Source organism: Pygocentrus nattereri, chromosome 19 (assembly GCF_015220715.1).
Source record: "Pygocentrus nattereri isolate fPygNat1 chromosome 19, fPygNat1.pri, whole genome shotgun sequence".
NCBI classification, from domain to species: domain Eukaryota; kingdom Metazoa; phylum Chordata; class Actinopteri; order Characiformes; family Serrasalmidae; genus Pygocentrus; species Pygocentrus nattereri.
This window is the reverse complement of record NC_051229.1, coordinates 23,665,897-23,687,282: the sequence shown is the minus strand read 5'-3', so window position 1 is coordinate 23,687,282 and position 21,386 is coordinate 23,665,897. Positions and strand designations below refer to the sequence as shown.

The 21,386-nt window shown below is 42.7% G+C and overlaps 2 protein-coding genes across 3 annotated transcripts in view; one reads left to right on the top strand and one right to left on the bottom strand.

Moving 5' to 3' along the window:
* Positions 1-15,177, bottom strand: part of LOC108428315 (ATP-dependent 6-phosphofructokinase, platelet type-like) — a 55,468-nt gene extending 40,291 nt beyond the window's left edge. For both annotated transcript variants that reach the window (XM_017699226.2, XM_037530828.1), the window contains exons 1-5: positions 14,942-15,177; positions 7,003-7,076; positions 4,535-4,612; positions 2,462-2,651; positions 1,270-1,435 (exon numbers count right to left, since the gene is read on the bottom strand). In XM_017699226.2, the coding sequence (XP_017554715.1) occupies positions 1,270-1,435; positions 2,462-2,651; positions 4,535-4,612; positions 7,003-7,076; positions 14,942-15,026 (593 nt within the window). In that variant the 5' untranslated portion in view covers positions 15,027-15,177. The remainder of the gene's footprint in view (positions 1-1,269; positions 1,436-2,461; positions 2,652-4,534; positions 4,613-7,002; positions 7,077-14,941) is intronic.
* Positions 15,178-18,563: 3,386 nt separating this feature from the next.
* lrrc6 (leucine rich repeat containing 6) overlaps positions 18,564-21,386 on the top strand; it is a 34,677-nt gene continuing 31,854 nt past the window's right edge. The window contains exons 1-3 of the mRNA XM_017699141.2: positions 18,564-18,690; positions 20,288-20,455; positions 20,627-20,704. Of these exons, the coding sequence (XP_017554630.1) occupies positions 18,681-18,690; positions 20,288-20,455; positions 20,627-20,704 (256 nt within the window). The 5' untranslated portion in view covers positions 18,564-18,680. The remainder of the gene's footprint in view (positions 18,691-20,287; positions 20,456-20,626; positions 20,705-21,386) is intronic.

Below are 21,386 nucleotides of genomic sequence, written 5' to 3'. Positions count from 1 at the left end.
TGACGCACTAAACTATGTGGGAACACACACTTCTCATCCTTCAAGTTGTTGCTGACATTGAACTGAACTCAACGAACTGGCACAAACCCGTGTTCTCCTGTTACCAGGAAATGCAAATGCACAATCTTGAAGCAGCTTGCTGCTGTCACTGTTTTCTTTGCCATTTGCTCTGACACAGTAAAGAAGCAGCAGGTTAACATATTCAAATGAGAGTAATGGATGTAAGTTGTGATTAGTCTGGTATTTTTTTGACTGTAAATTGTGCTGTAAATCGTGCTGTGACTTTACACCACTTTAATCTTTTTTGTATTTACTTTCTATTTTGTTTTTACTTTTTGAATTTACTTCTTTCATGTTCTGACTTTTCTTTGGCTGTTAGGAGTCCACTGAGATTATGCTCAGAGTTGGGTTGAAAAAAAGTCTAATTTGTTTGATATTCTTCTGCTGGCCTGAAATATAAGTCCAGTATGAAGTCTGCGCCCCTCACACACTCTCATTGGCTGCAAAGATATAGGAAGACTGGTTGAGTGTTGGCATGTGTCTCTATTTCCTGTATCCGTCTTTTTAAATAAAAATAAATAAATAAATAAATTCTCTGCAGAGCATTGTAATTGTGATTTTATGACTTTTAAACTCTGAAGCAGTGGCAAAAAGTTGCTGCTATAGAAACATAAATAGATAAACAAGGTATTTCACTACATAATAGCTAGGGATGCACATCTGTAACATGTGCCAGGTAACTGCAGTTAAAAAAAGTACTTTAGCCAACAATAACATATGGCTGGAGACTTTCTCTTTTAGGTGACAGTGCTGATACAATATGCTCTAGAACAAGATGTAATTCTGCACCTCTTTAATCCTGGAACTTTATTTGTTTACATAGAGCATGTTGTATATAACATATTAGCAGTCATGGACTGGCGGTTAGTGAACTGGCCTTGTGACCGGAAGGTCGCCGGTTCAATCCCCAGAGCTGACAGTATGTGACTGAGGTGTCTTTGAGCAAAGCACCCAACCCCAACTGCTCCCCGGGCACTGTGTATAGGGCTGCATCGATTTGCCTCATGGAGAGGGAAAGGCAGGAAGAATAGAGTAAGGAGAAAAACTAAACCAGAGGAAAAGTTGGTAAAATCTGTTAAAAGTGCAGAGTGGATTGTGAGAACCTGGACATGAAATTTGACCTGACGCAACACAAATGATGTCTGAACCTGACTGAAATTGATGGGAGCAATGGCTCAAGCTCTAATGTGTCTGTGTTTGTGTGCGTACCTCTGTGCTGTGGTCATTATGGCGTCCACCACCTCTATGATCCTGTGCAGAGCAGAGTCAGTGCCAATGGTCATGTCTGTTCCACAGAAGTCATTATCTATAGAGCCAACCATGCCCACGATATGCAGCACAGAATGCGTTTCAACTGCCTGCTCATCTATCTGACCTGAGATAGAAACACACAACAGGACATCAAACACAGAAAGAAAGACATTCAATGTAGAAAGAAACATATTTTAGTAAGAACACCCAACCATGAAATGTGTAAAACAACATCAAAGCTGAATCAGGGCTGTTTATGTGGATTTATGTACCAACAGTGATACGTAATTTTCCAACCTCTCTTTATTCCTTACACTTTGTCCTAAGAGCGAGTGACTTGAATGAGCAGCATAAACTAAACCAAAATGCTCCTTATAATCAATGAAGCTGTCTACACCATCTGCGAGGCGCACAGTGCAATGCAATTCGCATTTGATGTTTCCGACATAGACAACTGGAAGGCTTTGTGACTCATACTACATTTGAATGTTCACTTTGTTTTACAGTGAAAAAGGACATGCAGAATTACATTTTAAAAAATGATTTAAAAACATAAAGAATTTACATTACAATATTCTCCAATCTGATAAATCAACCCTTTAAACAACCTACTCAACACCAACAGCTCATTGATTGGATTAATTCTTTTAAACCATGCCTGGAGGACATTTACCATATCATAGGTCTGTGCTGATAATGATCTATGTAGCCCCTCCACTACTCACTCCTGCCAGCATTTGTCTGTCCTCCTCCAACATGTGATACAATGCTATATATGCCTGTACTGCTAGAGTGCAGAGCAGCCTCTTCCCCAGGGCCATCACACAAATTATCTGGTAATCAACAGTCTTCCATAATTGATATCTCCTATGCAGCACTTCTCTCCCTCTTGCTCCCTCCTTGGTTTCTGACTTCTCAGTGCACTCCCACAATCCAGCCACTGCATGGATTTGTTCAATTCAGCAGCATACCTGATTTAATTAAATGACTGACTAACTAAAGCAGGTATTGCATGGTAACTAAACAAAACAAAATATTAAATTCAAGGAATTTGACAATGACAATAATTTATCCATTTATTAATTCATTAACTGTGATCTACTGAACACACTACTGATTTATTAAACACTTACTAATCTAAGCTCCTTACCTGATTGCACAAGCTCCTCCAACAGGCCGCTCCACTCCTCCCTGAACAGATTAGCTCCAGTCAGGCTGCCGTCTCCACCAATCACACACAGGTTAGTAATTCCGAGTTGTACCAGGTTCAGAGCCGCACGCAGACGGCCGTCATGTGTTCGAAACTCTTTACAGCGGGCGCTGCCAATCACTGTACCACCCTGCACACAATTACACATACAGACTATAAATTAAAAATGTTCTCTAATAATAACTTCACTCACTAATGTGGACATCCAACAGTCCAAATCATAGTTTCAGTGGTCACCAGATTACAGTGTCAAAATAAGGGGATGGCCCTTGGGGATGTTATCATTTGTATTTTTGCATGTGATCATAGAGTTAAAAAACTGTGTGGTTCATGAGTTTGTTTTTATATTTGTCTTACTTACATAAATACATGAACATTATTAATTATAATACATATATGAAGTATATGAACATTGCAAGTTTTATACACTATATATATATATATATATATACCGATCAGGAATTATGAAAACCTAATAAATACCTATTTGTTTCTATGCTCACTGTCCATTTTATCAGCTCCTCTAACTATATAGGTGCACTTTGTAGTTCTAAAATTACAGACTGTAGTCCATCTGCACACTTTTTTAGCCCCCTTTTACCCAGTTCTTCAGTGATCAGGACCCCCATGGATCCTTACAGTGCAGGTACTATATGGGTGGTGGATCATTCTCAGCACTGCAGTAACACTGATGTGGTGGTGGTGTGTTAGTGTGTATTGTGCTGGTACGAGTGGATCAGACACAGCAGTGCTGCTGGAGTTTTTAAAGACCTCAGTGTCACTGCTGGACAGAGAATGGTCCATTAACTAAAAATATCCAGCCAACAGTGTCCTGTGGTCAGCGTCCTGTGACCGCTGATGAAGGACCAGAGAATGTCCAACACAAACTGGGCAGCAGCAGATAAGCTATCATCTCTAACTTTACATCTACAATGTGGACTGACAAGGTAGGAGTGTTTAATAGAGAGCACAGTGAATGGACAGTGTTTAAAAACTCTAACCTCTTTAGATAAGCTAATAAGATAAGATAAGATAATCCTTTATTAGTCCCACAGCGGGGAAATTCACAGTATTACAGCAGCAGCAGAGTAACAGGAGTAAGGCACTCAGAAGTAGAAGTGGGAAACAGTATAAACCTTATCAACATTATAAATAATAAAAATTAAAGCTAAATCTCTAGACTATTTACAACAAAATAAGGATAATAATAAAATAAAATAAAATGAGAGTTGCATAGGAATCTGTATTGCACTTAGCATATTGCACAATGAAAAATGTTTGCATTCTGAATGTAAGTGTATATTGTATTGTATGTGGTCTACTGGGAGCAGTGCTGGTTGTACAGTCTCACAGCAGCAGGAAGGAAGGAAGGACCTGCGATAATGAGCTGACACTACAGCTAACTGGTTCGGAGTTGGATGCTGAGGTCATGTCGAGGTACTTTCTTTCAGGTGGATGATGTACCAACAAGTTAGTTTGTCTAAGAAATATCTTTTCATTGATTCTAGATGCAGCTAACGTTAGTAATTTTGGGTAATAATGTTAATTTAGACAAACAATTATCACCTGCAGATTTATCACAAAATGTTTTTGTGATCCAAATTCAATTACAATGTGCCATATGTGGGCATTAAAGAGCCTTAGCCTACAGCAAAAATCTTCCCTGATGGTAATATGTACCATGCAGACAATATTGAGTGGTTCTCTACATTAATTTGGTTAAAAACAAAACTATTGTCAAACTGGTGTGTTGGCACCCTGGTAAGAAGATCTGCATCTGGAATAAAACAATTCAATATCTCTAGAACTATAATGCAAAATGTTGTTAATTTGCCCAACTTGTTCATTTGTATTTTTACTACTAACTACTAACTCCCCATTAGTTTCATAATAAATAACTCTATTGTTATTTACTTATTGTTAATAACTCAAATAAATAACTTTATGTACATGATAATGCTCCATTGATAAGTGTCATATCACATTTTAGTATCATGTATATATAATACTGACCAGTTGAAGCATGCTGGAGACACTCTCCCACGTGGCCTCCTTGATGTTGTCACCTCCATCCACCATGCCCTGGTAACCCTGCATGACAGAACACACTTAACCTTAATCTTACTGAACTATCAGCCGATCTTAATTTCATGTCTAGAAGTAATCAAGCAGTTAAATGATGATATTAATTTCACATAAAATTCAGGTTTTCTGTAAAGATAAACAGATAAACAGCATTTGTTTGGGGGGGGGGTCAAAAATATATGGGCTGTTACTTTAGACTTTGAATGCTAATGCTGATGGTTACTTATGCAGATGCAATAAGAGAATGAAGGCATTTTAGGGCAGGAGTCAGTGTCTCTCCTCTCTGGAGAGCTGCATATGGATTCTCCCATTTTAGACTGGCTTACTCAAGTCTCTTTCCATTCATAATTACAGACACTTGCAGCTGATTCTGGACACATTTGCTTGGAACATTCTACTAAATTAGTGAGTAAAAAAATGTTAGTTTTTTCCCCCCAGACATTCGATGTCATGCTCTATTTAAACCCTCCTTCTTGGGAGGTGGCTGCTCCAACCCAGTGGTTCTCAAACTTTTTAAAGTGAATTTAAAAAATGTAAATGTATCATGAAAATATATATATATCCCAAAGAGTTTAGTCCATTATTTTATTTCATCAAACCCTTGCATTTTGTAGCAGGAAGTAAGACTGAATCCCTGCCCTTCATGGTCAGATGGGATGCGTCCAGAAATGCTGAAAGTGACTGCTTTTTTCTACCGATGCTTCTCCTCTCCTATGTGACCCAGAAACCGACTGACCCAGAAGGACAAGTGGCTTGGATAATGTGGATGGAACAGGCACACTCTGTGTAGCAGCTTAGGCTGTGCTTTCAAGCGAACACTGTTATTTGCTCATTTCATCAATAGCTGACATCAAATTTAATGACACTACAACGAATCAGCTGTCCCATTTCCCTACTTTCAGCTCGTTCTCTCCACTCTTCCTATTCCTTTCCGCTCCTTGATTCATCTGCATGTTTCCAGGTTAGGAGAGGAGCAGTAAGAAGAGAAGGGAAGGGAAAGAAAGGAGCAGAAGCAGGGCAAAAGTTTCTAGACACAGCCATGGTGAGCAGTTAGATCCTATTGATTTGAAGTAAATGTGTCCCAAAGTCTTAAAATCAGGGTGTAACTTTAAGAACTGTCAGTACTGAAACATATACTTTATGCAATTAAGTAACTTTTAAGTAAGTTTTACTGAAAAATATGATTTTATGTGTGCACAACTCCTCAAAGCGGTGTTTGTCATGTACTGGCTAGAGTTTTTTAATTATTTTGATACTATTATGATTGTTTTAGTAGTGACAAAATGGACTGTTCAATCTTTTTTTTCAGTAATTTGAATTAATGCATAGGGTAATTCAAAGCAAAAGGATTTTAACTGGATTTTGAAGAATTCCAAAATATGTTTTCAACTCTGACTTTGAATCAGTTTGGCAAAATGATCCATATGATCCATATGTATTGGACATACCACTTTTTAGACAGTGACACATTTCTTTGACCCCTGCCTGTTAATGCTGTCAAAACAGGCCAAAAATGACATTTGATAATTCCTTCTAAAAAAAAACACACACAGGTTTGAACCGGCGAAATATTTATTTCTGAGCATGTCCATATGAGGGCAAACCAATACAATGGGAGAAATAACTACTTGTATATTTATTTCAACATAAACATGCCTTTTAAACGATCTACATAACAAACAAATAAGATAATCAGGTATATAAAATATACAGTATATAAAAGAGACATTAAATGCTCTGAGCGAGCTGTGCTGTCATAAACATGGAACAACAATCATCTTTTCCTTGACATGAAATGGGAAATAAAACAATACCACTGAGCACCTTCACTATTGTCATGCTCCACATGGCAGGCTTGTGATGGGTGGTGTACAATATGAACTGAGCAATGGCTGTCTGAGTTGAGTTCTGGACGGTAGGCCATGCTCATTTGGGTGCATACTTTCTAAATGTGCCTAAGGTTGCTAGTGCTGGAATTTGCCATCTACTGACCAAAGTCTGTAAGCATTTCTAAATGGAGCTTTTTAGATTTCTGAGAGCTGAAATCACTCTCCATGACCAAGCTGGGTTGTAAATTCTTTGACATTGTTATCATATGGTTGTTGTTGAATTATTCGCTTGTATCAGCTTGACCAACATTTAATCAATGAAAGTGACATTATGTGACTCCTGTTCACCATATAATGCAAGAGTGCTTGTGAGGCAGACAGATATAGTAGTGCTATTTTTGTTTTCACAATCAAACGTCTGTTTTATAATTTGATTATATAATCGAATTTAGTATATTTGTGGACAGTAGTTCACAATATTCCATATGTTACAAAAGTTGCCAGCATCACATATGCTCTGCTTTTTGGTGATTGTTTTAACAGCAGCACTGAGTTTTGTTATCATACCTCATGGATAAAATAGACTTTGGCTCCAACATAAATCCCCATCCTGACAACAGCCCTTACTGCTGCATTCATTCCTGGAGAGAGAGAGAGAGAGAGAGAGAGAGAGAGAGAGAGAGAGAGAGAATGAGAGAGAGACAGAGAGAAAGGTGGGTGTTTTGACTAATTTTTGGTAGCAGCCACAACAAATGAAAAGAAAAAATATTGTAAAGGGCCTAAATAAAACTGATTTTCCTTCACCTTTTCAATAAAAAGGTTTGATGTAGTATATACTGTACTGAAAAAGTATTTCCTCCCTTACTAATTTTTTCAATTTTTTAATTTGTCAATGTGCTTCAGATCTTTAAACTGCTTTAAATGTTAGACAAAGATCCATCCATCCATCCTGCACCGCTCATCCGAATCCGGGTCGCGGGGGCAGCAGCCTAAGTATCCTCTGCCACCTCCTCCAGGTCTTCCGGAGGGATGCCGAGGCGTTCCCAAGACAGTCGAGAGATATAATCCCTCCAACATGTCCTGGGTCTTCTCCGGGGTCTTCCCTAGGGAGGCGTCCAGAGGCTATCCTTACCAGATGCCTGAACCACCTCTATTGGCTTCTCTCAACGTGGAGGAGCAGCGGCTCTACTCTGAGCCTCTCCCGAATCACTGAGCTTCTCACCCTATCTCTAAGGGAGAGCCCGGCAACCCTGCAGAGAAAGCTCATTTCGGGCACTTGAATCTGCAATCTCGTTCTTTCGGTCACTACCCAAAGCTCATGACCATAGGTGAGAGTCGGAACGTAGATTGACCGGTAAATTGACAGCTTCGCTTTCTGGCTCAGCTCTCTCTTCACCATGATGGACCGGTTTAGGGTCCGCATTACTGCAGACACGCACCAATCCGCCTGTCAACCTCTCTCTCCATCCTTCTTTCACTCGTGAACAAAATCCCAAGATATTTAAACTCCTCCACTTGGGACAAGAATTCTCTGCCTACCTGGACAGAGCATTCCACCCTTTTCCGACTGAGGACCATGGTCTCAGATTTAGAGGTGCTGATTTTCATCCCAGCCGCTTCACACTCTGCTGCAAACTGGTCCAGAGAGAGCTGATACTGGACGCCCTCTGCCACTTGGCTGTTCCAAGAAATTCTGTCCATAAAAGTTGTGAACAGGATCAGTGACAATGGACAGCCCAACCCTGACTGGAAACCAGTCCAACTCCGGCTATACGAACCAAGCTCCTGCTGTTTATACAGGGACTGAATGGCCCGTAACAACGAGCCCCTCACCCCGTACTCCCGGAGCACTCCCCACAGGATCCCCCATGGGACACGGTCAAATGCCTTCTCCATAACCACAAAACACATGTAGACTGGTTGGGCAAACTCCTACGCACCCTCCAGGACCCTGGCGAGGGTAAAAAGCTGGTCCAGTGTTCCACGACCTGGGCGAAACCCGCATTGTTCCTCTTGTATCTGAGATTCAACTATTGGGCGGACTCTCTTCTCCAGTACTCCTGCATAGACCTTACCGGGTAGGCTGAGAACTGTGATCCCCCAATAGTTGGAACACACCCTCTGGTCCCCTTTCTTAAAAAGCAGGACCACCACCCCAGTCTGCCATTCCAGGGGGACCACCCCAGATGTCCACGCGATGTTGCAGAGGCATGTCAGCCAGGACAGCCCTACAACATCCAGAGCCCTCAGGAATTCCGGGCGGATCTCATCCACCCCCGATGCTCTGCCACCAAGGAGTTTTCCAACCACCTTGGTTACCTCAGCCTGAGTGATGGACGGACCTTCGATCGGATCTCCAAGCTCTGCCTCCTCTAGGGAAGGATCGTTGGTGGGATTGAGAAGATCCTCAAAGTATTCCTTCCACCATCCAACGACATCCCCAGTCGAAGTCAGCAGCCCCCCCAGCCCCACTTTATACAGTGTTGGTCAGGAATCGCTTTCCTCTCCTGAGGCGCCTGACATTTTGCCAGAACCATCTTGGTGCCTGTCAATAGTCTTTCTCCATGGCCTAACCAAACTCCTCCCACACCCGAGTTTTTGCCTCAGCCACCACCGAAGCTGTGATCCGCTTGGCCCTTCGGTACCCATCTTTTGCCTCCAGAGTCACAAGCCAACCAGGCCCGATAGGACTCTTTCTTCAGCTTGACAGCATCCTTTACCCGAGGTGTCCACCAACGGGTTCCGGGGATTGCCGCCACAACAGGCAATTTGTTATGGACAGACTGTGGCGAGCACAGAACTCCAATAACAAAACACCACTCGGGTTCAGATCGGGGAGGCCGTTCCTCCCAGTCACACCCTTCCAGGTCTCAGTGTCATTGCCCACGTGAGCATTGAAGTCACCCAGCAAGACAATAGAGTCCCCGCAGGGGTCACTTTCCAGTACCCCATCCAGGGTCTCCAAGAAGGCTGGACACTCTGAACTGCCATTCAGTGCATAAGCACAGAAAACAGTCAGAGCCTGTTCCCCGACCCAAAGGCACAGGGAAATAACCCTCTCGTCCACCGGAGAAAACCCCAACATACAGGCGCTGAGCCGGGGAACTATGAGTAAGCCCAATCCTGCCTGATGCCTCTCACCCTGGACAACCCCAGAATGGAATAAGGTCCAACCCCTCTCAAGAGAGTCTGTTCCAGAGCCCCTGCCATGTGTTGAGGTGAGCCCAACTATATCTAGTTGGTGTCTCTCAGCCTCATACACTAGCTCGGGCTATTTTCCTGCCAGAGAGATAACGTTCCAATGTTCCAATAACCAGTTTCAGTAGCTGAGGATCAGAATGCCAAAGCCCCCGCCTTCGGCCACCACCTGATCCACAATGCACCAGACCCCCATAAGTGCCTCTCCCATGGGTGGCGGGTCCGTGGGAGAGTGGTCCCATGTAGCTCTTTCGGGCTGAGCCCGGCCGGGACCCATGGGTAAAGGCCCGGCCACCAGGCACTTGCTGAGGAGCCCCTCCCCCAGGCCTGGCTCCAGGGTGAGGCCCCGGGAACCCTCATCCGGGCGAGGGGTCCTGTTGTTACTGTTCATATGGGGTTTTTGGATCACCCTTTGTCTGGCCCATCACCTAGGACCCTACCAGGAGCTTTCGCCCCTGACAACATAGCTCCTAGGATCATGTAGGCACAAAAACCTCTCCACCACGGTAAGGTGGTGATCCAAGGAGAGGTTAGACAAAGATACCCCAATTAAACACAAAATGATGATTTCATTTATTGAAAATAAAAGCCTATTCAGCTTTAGCTGAAAAAATGATTGCCCCATTAGCTACTAAATCAACCAGTTAACTACATTCAACTGACTACTGCTACTAAAGACTTTTATTTTGAAACAATCTCTCGCTGTAAAAAGACATATTAGTCAATGCTATTATCACATAAAATACAGGTTCATTGATTTAATTTTTCCAGCAATGTAAATTCAGTAAGCCTTCCACCCGATGAACGCTGGGATAGGCTTCAGCACCCCCCACGACCCTGAGGGAGAAGCGGCTTAGAAAGTAGTGTGCTGTAGTGAAGTGGGGCTGACAGCTGTAGTGAAGTGGGGCTGACTGCTGAAGTGAAGAGGTGCTGACAGCTGTAGTGATGCAGGGTTCACCACTGACAGCTGTAGTGATGCGGCACTGACAGCTGTAGTGATGCATGTCTGAAAGGTGTAGTGATGCACTGCTGACAGCTATAGTGATGCGGGACTGACTGCTGAAGTGAAGAGGTGCTGACAGCTGTAGTGATGCAGGGTTCACCGCTGTAGTGACGTGGGGCTGACTGCTGTAGTGAAGCGAGGCTGACTACTGTAGTGAAGCAGGGCTGACTGTTATAGTGATGCAGGAATGACTGATATAGTGGTGTGGGACTGACTGCTGCAGTGAAGCTAGGCTGACTGCTGTAGTGAAGCAGAGCTGACTGCCGTAGTGAGGCTGAACAAACTGCAATAGTGATGCTGGGCTGACTGCTGTAGTGAAGCAGAGCTGACTACCATAGTGATGCTGAACAAACTGCTGTAGTGATGAAGGCTGACTGCTGTAGTAAAGCAGAGCTGTCTGTTGTAGTGAGGCAGGAATGACCGCTGTTGTAATAAGTGGCTGTAGTGATGTGGGAGTGAGAATTGTAGTAATGCGGGGCTGGATACTGTAGTGACGCGGGACTGACTGCCATAGTGATGCAGAACTGACTGAAATAGTGGTGTGGGGCTGATTGCTGTAGTAAACCAGAGCTGACTGCCATAGTGATGCTGAACCATCTGCTGTAGTGATGTGGGGCTGATTGCTGTAGTAAACCAGAGCTGACTGCTGTAGTGAAGCAGGGTTGACTGTTGTGTAGTGATGCAGGAATGACCGCTGTAGTGATAAGTGGCTGCAGTGATGTGGGAGTGACAACTGTAGTGATGCGGGGCTGACTACTGTAGTGACGCAGGACTGACAAATAGTGATGCAGAACTAACTGATATAGTGGTGTGGGTCTGATTGCTGCAGTGATGCTGGGCTGACTGCTGTAGTGAAGTAGAGCTGACTGCCATAGTGATGCTGAACCGACTGCTGTTGTAGTGATGCGGGGCTGACTACTGCAGTGACGCAGGACTGACTACCATAGTGATGTAGAACTGACTGATATAGTGGTGTGGGACTGATTGCTGCAGTGATGTTGGGCTGACTGCTGTAGTGAAGCAGAGCTGACTGCCGTAGTGATGCTGAACCAACTGCTGTAGTGATGTGGGGCTGATCGCTGTGGTGAACCAAAGCTGACTGCCATAGTAATGCTGAACCATATACTGTACTGAAATAGGCATAGTGCTGTATTGAAGCAGAGCTGACTGCTATAGCGAGGCTGAACCGACTGCTGTAGTGATGTGGGAATGATTGCTGTAGTGAACCAGAGCTGACTGCCATAGTGATGCTGAACCATCTGCTGTAGGGATGTGGGGCTGATTGCTGTAGTGAACCAGAGCTGACTGCCGCAGTGATGCTGAACCATCTGCTGTAGTGATGTGGGGCTGATTGCTGTAGTGAACCAGAGCTGACTGCCGTAGTGATGCTGAACCATCTGCTGTAGTGATATGGGGCTGACTGCTATAGTGAAGCGGGGCTGACTGCTGTAGTAATGCGGGGCTGACTGCTGTAGAGATGCAGGGCTGAAAGGTGTAGCAATGCAGGGATGACAGCTGTAGTGATAAGTGGCTGTAGTGATATGGGACTGACAATTGTAGTGATGCAGGGCTGACTACTGCAGTGATGTGGGGCTGACTACTGTAGTGATGAGGGACTGACTGCTGTAGTGATGCAGGAGATGACTGATGTAGTGGTGTGGGACTGACTGCTGCAGTGATGCTGGGCTGATTGCTGTAGTGAAGCAGAGCTGACTGCCATAGTGATGCTGAACAAACTGCAGTAGTGATGCAGGCGGATTGCTGTAGTAAAACAGAGCTGACTGCTGTAGTGAAGCAGGAATGACCGCTGTAGTGATAAGTGGCTGTAGTGATGTGGGAATGACAACTGTAGTGATGTGGGGCTGACTACTGTAGTGACGCGGGACTGACTGCCATAGTAATCCAGAACTGACTGATATAGCGGTGCGGGACTGACTGCTGTAGTGATGCAGGGCTGACTGCTGTAGTGATGTGGGGCTGATTGCTGTAGTGAAGCAGAGCTGACTGATGTAGTGAAGCAGGGCTGACTGTTGTAGTGATGCAGGAACGACCGCTGTAGTGATAAGTGGCTGCAGTGATGTGGGAGTGACAATTGTAGTGATGCGGGGCTGACTGATATAGTGGTGTGGGACTGATTGCTGCAGTGATGTTGGGCTGACTGCTGTAGTGAACCAGAGCTGACTGATGTAGCGAAGCAGAGCTGACTGCCGTAGTGATGCTGAACCAACTGCTTTAGTGATGTGGGGCTGATTGCTGTAGTGGACCAAAACTGACTGCCGTAGTGATGCTGAACCATCTACTGTAGTGATACAGGCATACTGCTGTAGTGAAGCAGAGCTGACTACTGTAGTAAGGCTGAACCGGCTGTAGTGATGTGGGGCTGATTGCTGTAGTTAACCAGAGCTGACTGCTTTAGTGATGCTGAACCATCTGCTGTAGTGATGTGGGGATGATTGCTGTACTGAACCAGAGCTGACTGCCATAGTGATGCTGAACCCTCTGCTGTTGTGATATGGGGCTGACTGCTATAGTGAAGCGGGGCTGACTGCTGTAGTGATGTGGGGCTGATTGCTGTAGTGAAGCAGAGCTGACTGCCGAAGTGAGACTGAACTGACTGCTGTAGTGATGTGGGGCTGATTGCTGTAGTGAACCAGAGCTGACTGCCGTAGTAATGCTGAACCATCGGCTGTAGTGATATGGGGTTGACTGCTGTAGTGAAGAGGGGCTGACTGCTGTACTGAAGTGGGGCTGACTGCTGTATTGATGCGGGGCTGACTGCTGTAGTGATGTGGGGCTGACAGCTGTAGTGATGCAGGGCTGACAGCTGTAGTGACGTGGGGCTGACTGCTATAGTGAAGCAGAGCTGACTGCTGTAGCAATGCTGAATCGACTGCTGTAGTGAAGCAGAGCAGACTGCCGAAGTGATGCTGAACCGAGTGCTATAATGAAGCAGAGCTGACTGCCATAGTAAAGTGGGGCTGACTGCTACAGTGATGCTCAGTTGACTACTGATGCTGAACTGACAGCCAAACTGACTTCTGATCTGATATGAAGCATACGAATGTAATGATGCAGAACTATCTGCTATAATGATTCTGAGCTGACTGCTGTAGTGATGTGGAGCTGATTGCTATGACGCTGAACTGACTGATGTAGTGATGCAGAGCTGAACACTGTAGTGAAATTGAATTGACAGATGTAATGTTGCTGATCTAACCTCTATGGTGACGCTGAGCTAACCTCTATGGTGATGCTGAGCTAACCTCTATGGTGATGCTGAGCTAACCTCTATGGTGATGCTGAGCTAACCAATGTAGTGACGCTGAGCTGAGTGCTGTAGTGACGCAATGTGGCGTGGCAGGATACAGCACTGCTACTTGACTCTCCTCACGTACTCGCACTCCCTGCTCAACACGCATGCGCACTTTGCCCAGCGTCACAAATTCTCTGGGGGCTTCTGCACTAACAGCTGCATCACAAAAACTCTGAACCAAAACAGACTGGACATTCATTCTGATAGAATGACTGTGACATTCATTTCAATCATCCCTTCTTATTTCATAAATACATCACGTATATTTTACTAATCTAATTTTCCTTCTCTGTACTCATTTCAGCAAAACTGGAAACAGCAAACATCAGACTATAGTTCACATTTACTATTAGCAGGACTGCAGGGGGGAAAAAACAAAAAACGTTTTACCGAGAATACAAACTCCTTTCTACAACTGGAATGGAAAGAAAAACCTATTTATTTAGAAGAAAAATCAGAATGAATCAGAATTAAGAACAAGACCAGTTTCTCATGTACACACTTATAAAAGATGGTTCTTCAAGAATTCTTTAAGTAGGGCAATGGTTCTATTTAGACTTATTTCATACAGAGCCATTTTAGGCATAAATGGTTCTTTAAATGGTGAAATGGTTCTTCAGACTGATTGAGAATGTGCTCTGTCAATCAACTTATGGACCTAAATAGAACCACTGCCTTAATTAAAAAAAAAACAATGAAGAACCATCTTTTTTAAGTAGGTAGAATGGAGATATAAAGTAATTTATCAAACAGAATGGACAGTAATAGCCATTAATACATAATGTAGCGTCACTGACGCTGTGCCTAATTAGCTTAAGTGAAGTGTTGGCTTGCAGCACATCTGCACAAATGAAAGGACATCTGTTGCACCTCAGCTTTTCATGAGAGTCCAGGACAGCATTGGAAAAATTATATTTAGGGCAACTCCTCGCATTCCTCTACTGGAAACGAGCGACTGGTGTGTGCAGGTTAATCCGGTTACAGCCGCTCACCTTGAGCATCTCCGCCGCTCGTCAGCACGCCGATTGACTTTCCTGCTCCGGAGAGATTCTCGAAGAATTTTTTCGAGTCCGGCATCGTTCAGCTGAAAATTTCTCCCACACGAGGTGTCGTTCCTGATACGGACTGGTCAAAACGATACTGATTATTGCTGGCTGCTCGAAAATGACAAGAATTCGAACCGCTTTTTATTACAGTTGTATCTTTCCCTCACCCGTATTCCGACAAGCCCCACCTTCTGCCCCCCTTGATTGGTTAGTAGTTGGTAGCTGGGATTGGACGGACAGCTTGTGAGCCTCAGAGCATGAATTTTATAGCCAATCAGGTCGATGGATCAGCGGTGGGTCGGAAAACGGGTGGGAAAAATGACGTTAGTCTGACTGACAACTCCAAAGACCAATAGACTTACAGATCACGTCTTCTGTAGACAAAATTGGACCAATTGAAGTCATAATACTAGGGTCAAAGGGAACTTGCTGCAGGCTATTTGTATATTTGTTAATAACACATTACAGGCGATCTATCTATCTATCTATCTATCTATCTATCTATATATATATATATATAACCGTAATGAGCATCATCATATGGGCGACACACACCATCATATGGACGTATTTGTATGCGTATGCCTATAATCTTATGCACAGTATATAACATTACAATATGTTAATTTTTTTTCTGAATGACCTTCCTTCTGGGTGTGTGTGTGTGCGTGTGTGCGCGTGTGCGTGCGTGCGTGCGTGCGTGCGTGTGTGTGTGTGTGTGTGTGTGTGTGTCCTTATCTTCATCTGGCTCTATTTATTCTGCTTTCACCCTGTTAGTGGGACATCTGAAACCTGGAAATGCCCTAGTAGTAGTAGTGATAGTAAGAGAATGAGAAAAAGCAAGACACATGTAAGGAAAGAAAAATAAAGCTTAATATATATCAACAGTTGTACACAGACACACCCTTGCTATAAGTGTCATTGTCCACTGTGTTGTGTGTCAGGCAGATGAAAAGTGCAGGGTGCACTCCTGCTGTCTGCACTGTTTACAGCCAAACCCCCACCCTGTCTCTGGGGAGGGAAAGGGGAGGGAGGGTTGGTTTATATTGGGATTGTGTTACTTCTTAGGCTGCTGCTGCTGCTTTCTGCTCCTGAGCTTAGCATAAGCCTTATTCTAAAGGGTTGATAATGTTGGTTAGGCCAGTACCCAAAATAAAAACTTTTGGGTATTTTTTCATGTTTTCATCACAAGCATTCATTTATTTACGTATTTTCATTTATTTACCTTTTAAATTATTTAGGTAGCAACTGACCATAAAGGCCTCATACTGTTGCATATTTTGGGTGTTTTTTGAAAATGTTAAATGTTAAAATTACAGCCATAGGTTTTAAAGGTTATAATGTTTGGGACAAAGTCAAAGTTTTTTCATTTGCATCTATACTTCACAGTTTAAAATGTGTACTCAAACCATTCACATGTGGTTAAAGTTCACATTCTCATATGATAATATTGTGATTTTATAATATTTAACATTATAATATAATTTTTTAATTACATTTAAGCTTTACCATGTAGACATTACAGAACCTTTTATACATACATACACATACAAGTATTTGCTCATCTGCCTTCACACACATATGAACTTAAGTGACATGTCATTCTAAATCGATAGGGCTTAATATGATGTCAGTCTGCCCTGTGCAGCTATAACAGCTTCAACTCTTCTGGGTAGGCTTTCCACAAGAGTTAGGATTGTGTTATGGGAATTTTTGACCATTCTTCCAGAAGCACATTTGTGACGTCAGACAGTGATTTTGGGCGAGAAGGCCTGGCTCGCAGTCTCCACTCAAATTAATCCCAAAGGTGTTCTATCAGGTTGAGGTCAGGACTCTGTGTGTGTGTTCTTCCACACCAAACTCATTCATCCATGTCTTTATGGACCTTGATTTGTGCACTGGTGCATAGTTATGTTGAAAGAGGGAGGGGCCATTCCCAAACTGTTCCCGCAAAGATGGGAGCATGAAATTGTCCAAAATCTCTTGGTCTGCTGAAGCACTGAGCTCCTTTCACTGGAACTAAGGGGCCGAGCCCAACTCCTGAGAAACAAACCCACACCATAATCCCCCTTCCACCAAACTTTACGCTTGGCGCAATGCAGTCAGACAAGTACCGTTCTCCTGGCAGCTGCCAAATCCAGACTTGTCCATCGGATTGCCAGATGGAGGAGCGTGATTTGTCACTCCAGAGCACATGTCTCCACTCTTCTAGAGTCCAGTGCTTTATACCACTGCATTTGACGCTTTGCATTGCACTTGGTGATGTAAGGCTTGGATGCAGCTGCTCAGCCATGGAGACCCACTCCATAAAGCTCTCTACACACTGTTCTTGAGCTAATCTGAAGGCCACATGAAGTTTAGAGGTCTGTAGCGATTGACTCTGCAAAAAGTTGGTGACCTCTGCGCACTGTGTGCCTCAGCATCTGCTGACCCCACTCTATCATTATATGTTGCCTATCACTTCGAGTTGCTGTCATTCCCAAATGCTTCCACTTTGTTATAATACCACTGACAGGTGACTGTGGAATATTTAATATCGAGGAAATTTCATAACTGGACTTGTTGCACAGGTGGCATCCTATCACGGTACCACACTGGAATTCACTGGAGCTCCTGAGAGCCACCCATTGTTTCACAAATGTTTGTAGAGGCAGTCTGCAGGCTAGGGTGCTTGGTTTTTATTTACCTGTTGCCATGAAAGTGATTGGAACACATGAAATTAATGATTCGAATGAGTGAGTGAATACTTTTGGCAATATAGTGTACATACATTCATATATACCTACATATAGAGGTTTACATTTCAAGGCAACATAATATCTCGGACATAGGACTTCACAGATGTTTGTAATCCCTCAGGTGTGTTTAATTGCTTCATTCATAGGAATAAGAGAACTTTGAGCATCTAGTCTTGATTCTAGACTCGTGCAGGACTTTCTAAAAACAATGTTTCAGGTATCAAGCAGTATCTCTACAACCGCTCTTTGTAGTATTTCACTGTGAAGTAACCAGAGGCATTAAAGGCAGATATCGGGTCTCTATCACCACCACTGTAATAACAAATCTAACAAGGCTGAAATTTCTCTAGAAGGGAAAATTACTCATTAAACCACTCTGAATGAGTTTTTATGTGTTAATTAATGAATTATTCATGAGATATTCATTACAAAAAGTTGAATCCCTCTTTAAACAATAGTTACAATTCAGCAATAGAGGGTATCTGAGGAATAACGTTTACAAAAGTTTCGGTGCTTAGACTACATCCATAACATTTATAATCTACATTACATCTATAACTTTTTGAATAAACAAGTATAGGAGCACCTACATACGACCTGGTACTAACACACAAAAACTGTAAAAACAACTGCGTTTGAAACTGGAGCAATCTGAAAATATGTGAATATGTTGCCCTCATGTGGCCATCCGCAGCTATTACAACTGCCGTTGCCGTCCAGAACGTTTAACCATTGTGTTTTGTGCTTAATAAAATAAAAACACAAGACAATTTAATCTATCCTTTCTTTCTGCGAGCTCTTCTGCCAGTGATTTGTCCTTTCGGAGGTTAGCAGTGTTTATCTGTATCTGTAACGGACTGTATGGTTCCCTGTAGTCTGCAACTGGTTAGCTGCAGTCTTCCTCTCTGGCGGTTTCCATAGTGACCCCAACAAACTCAAACTCAAGCATGGTCCGCAGTAAGTGTGTTTTCATGCATATTGCACTGATAATGTAGTGAAAATTATCGAACATTTCAGCATTTCTGAATTACTAGATATATGTTGCCTGTAAGAACAGACACCTTCAGACTTCCGTTGTTTGACAAATTATTGACGAGTGTACTTTGCTGGTAACGTTAGCTAGTTAACTGGTTGGTTGGCAAAACAAGCAAAATGGCTAGGTTAAGTATGTTGGCTTAACTTGCCTACTTAGCTAACCGTAGCGGAGTTGTTGAAAGCGTATTGTTAGCTCACAGCGAAATTTAGCTGTTAGAGGTTAATTCACAAGTTCAAAATTGACATTTGTTTGTGTTTGCAGAAATAAGACATTCGAGGAAAAGGAAGTGCAGAGGAAGTTCTCATAGAGTTTTGCTCAGGTCGTGTGTACTGATCAAAAGTAGTCACATAAGCTAACCTAGCTAGCGTAGCTAACATGTAGCTGCAGTACAATCCACAATGTTGCTATTAACGAAAAGTTAATGACAGGAAATTCAAATGGATTTGTAATAGGCTTCTCTTCCTACTGCCTCTAGGTTTACACAGGTATCTTCATAACATTATGAGCTAACATTGCATGAAATAGTGGAAAATTTGTAGTAAGCATAAAGAAACCCAACCTCTCTTTATTGTTTATATATGTTTTTTTAAATGCATGTTTTGTGTTTTTATGGTATATATTTTATCATAAAAATGAATAATAATGAAATATGAAATTCAACTAATATACATTTGGGAAATATAACAAAAGTTATAGCTGTTTAGGATGAGACAAACTTTAATACAAGTTCTTTAGAGCAGGAGGGTCTGATTTTATCCACAGAAGGCTGGTGTGGCTGCAGGTTTACATTCCAAGCCCACAGGAGTACATCTGATTCTACTTGTTCATTCAGTTAAATTAAATCAGTTGATCAAGTGCTTTGTTGGAATGAAATTCTATTGCAGCACCTATGCTGTAATGAGTGGCGTTCTGCTGATCTGCGTTTGCGGACTGTTCTCAGTGTCGTTGATGAAAGAATGTTTTAATACAAATCACTTTCTCCATGTATTACAACAGCATGGCTATTAAAGGAGTCTGGGTGCTAAACTGGCCTGCCTGCAGTCAGTCACCTCTGAAAACATTTGGTCTATTCTGAAATGAAAAAGATGACAGAGGAGACCCTGAACTGTTGAACAGCTGAAATTCTGTATCAAACAAGAATGGGAAAACATTTCACTTCCAAAACTACAGCAGTTGGTATCCTCAGTTCCCAAACGCTTACAGTGTGTTGTTAAAAGAAGAAGTGATGAAACACAGTGGTAAACATGCCCCTCTCAAAACCTTTTTGGAATGTGTTGTTGGCATCAAATTAAAATATTGCATATATTTTCCAAAAACAATACAATTTCTCAGTTTCATCATTTGATATGTTGTCTTCGTAGTATTTTCCTTTAAAATATGGTCTACATGATTTGCATTCTATTCATTCTGCATAGCATTGCATTCTGGTTTTATTAACATTCTGCACAGCATCCCAGCTTTTTTGGAAATGGGTTAGTACTTTCCAACCTTATCTGCAAAACTAAAATTCTTTTTCAGTCACAGAGGATCTTATCCGGCGTCGCGCTGAGCACAACAACTGCGAGATCTTCTCTCTGGAGGAGGTGTCGCTGCATCAGCAGGATATTGAGCGAATAGAGCACCTTGACAAGTGGTGCAGAGATCTTAAAATCCTCTACTTACAAAACAACCTCATCCCTAAAATAGGTATGGAATTAAAGTCTGCTCATTAATCAAGCATAAAGCTTTCATGACCATGTCCCACATGAAAACATTTCATGGGTTTACACTGTCAATTGAAGCACTTCATATTGCTTTGATCTAGTGTGATGAACATGTGGTAACTGTTTAATCTGATGGCATTTTATGTTTCTCTAGAGAATGTTGGAAGACTGAAGAAGCTGGAGTATCTGAATCTGGCCCTGAATAACATTGAAGTGATTGAGAAATTGGAAGGTAAAGTGATCCTTTAGTCCATTTTACACTCTTTTATTAAGTGATTTACCATAGGCCATGACTAATGCCAGCAGAATGGATTAGATTCAGGTTCTGGTTGAATATGTGCCAATATGTAATAGAGATGGGACCGATCCGATACAATATAGGTATCGGGGCCAATATTGACGTAGTTTAACGTATCGGATATCGGGCGATTGCGGCCGATCCACTTACCGATCCATTTTCCATTCCGCAGCTTGAGCTGGACAATAAACGCGCCGTAACGTTAACACGAAATGCACCAGTGATCCGGATTCCAGTTCCACAGTTTACCTTGAACCCTCAGCAGCCTCAGTCTGTAGCTGGCTGATAAATGTCTGTTATGTGGAGATTTTTCTCTTTGGAAACGCCGAACAGCAAAAAGGCTACATGTAGTATTTGTAAGGTGGATGTCCCAAGGGGTGGAATTACTCCAGCATCTTATAACACAACAAATTTACTCAAACACCTGCAGAGGTTTCACATCGCAGAATACGAGGAGTATGTGCTAGCAAGCAGACAAAAATTTTTGATAATAAAGATGTTTATTTTTTGCTTTGCACCTTAAATATTTAACTTGAAAGAAAACATTACAGCTGGTGCTTTTCCTCTTTGTTGCCTGTTACAGACTTTACAGACATTAACTGACTGAAAGCACTTT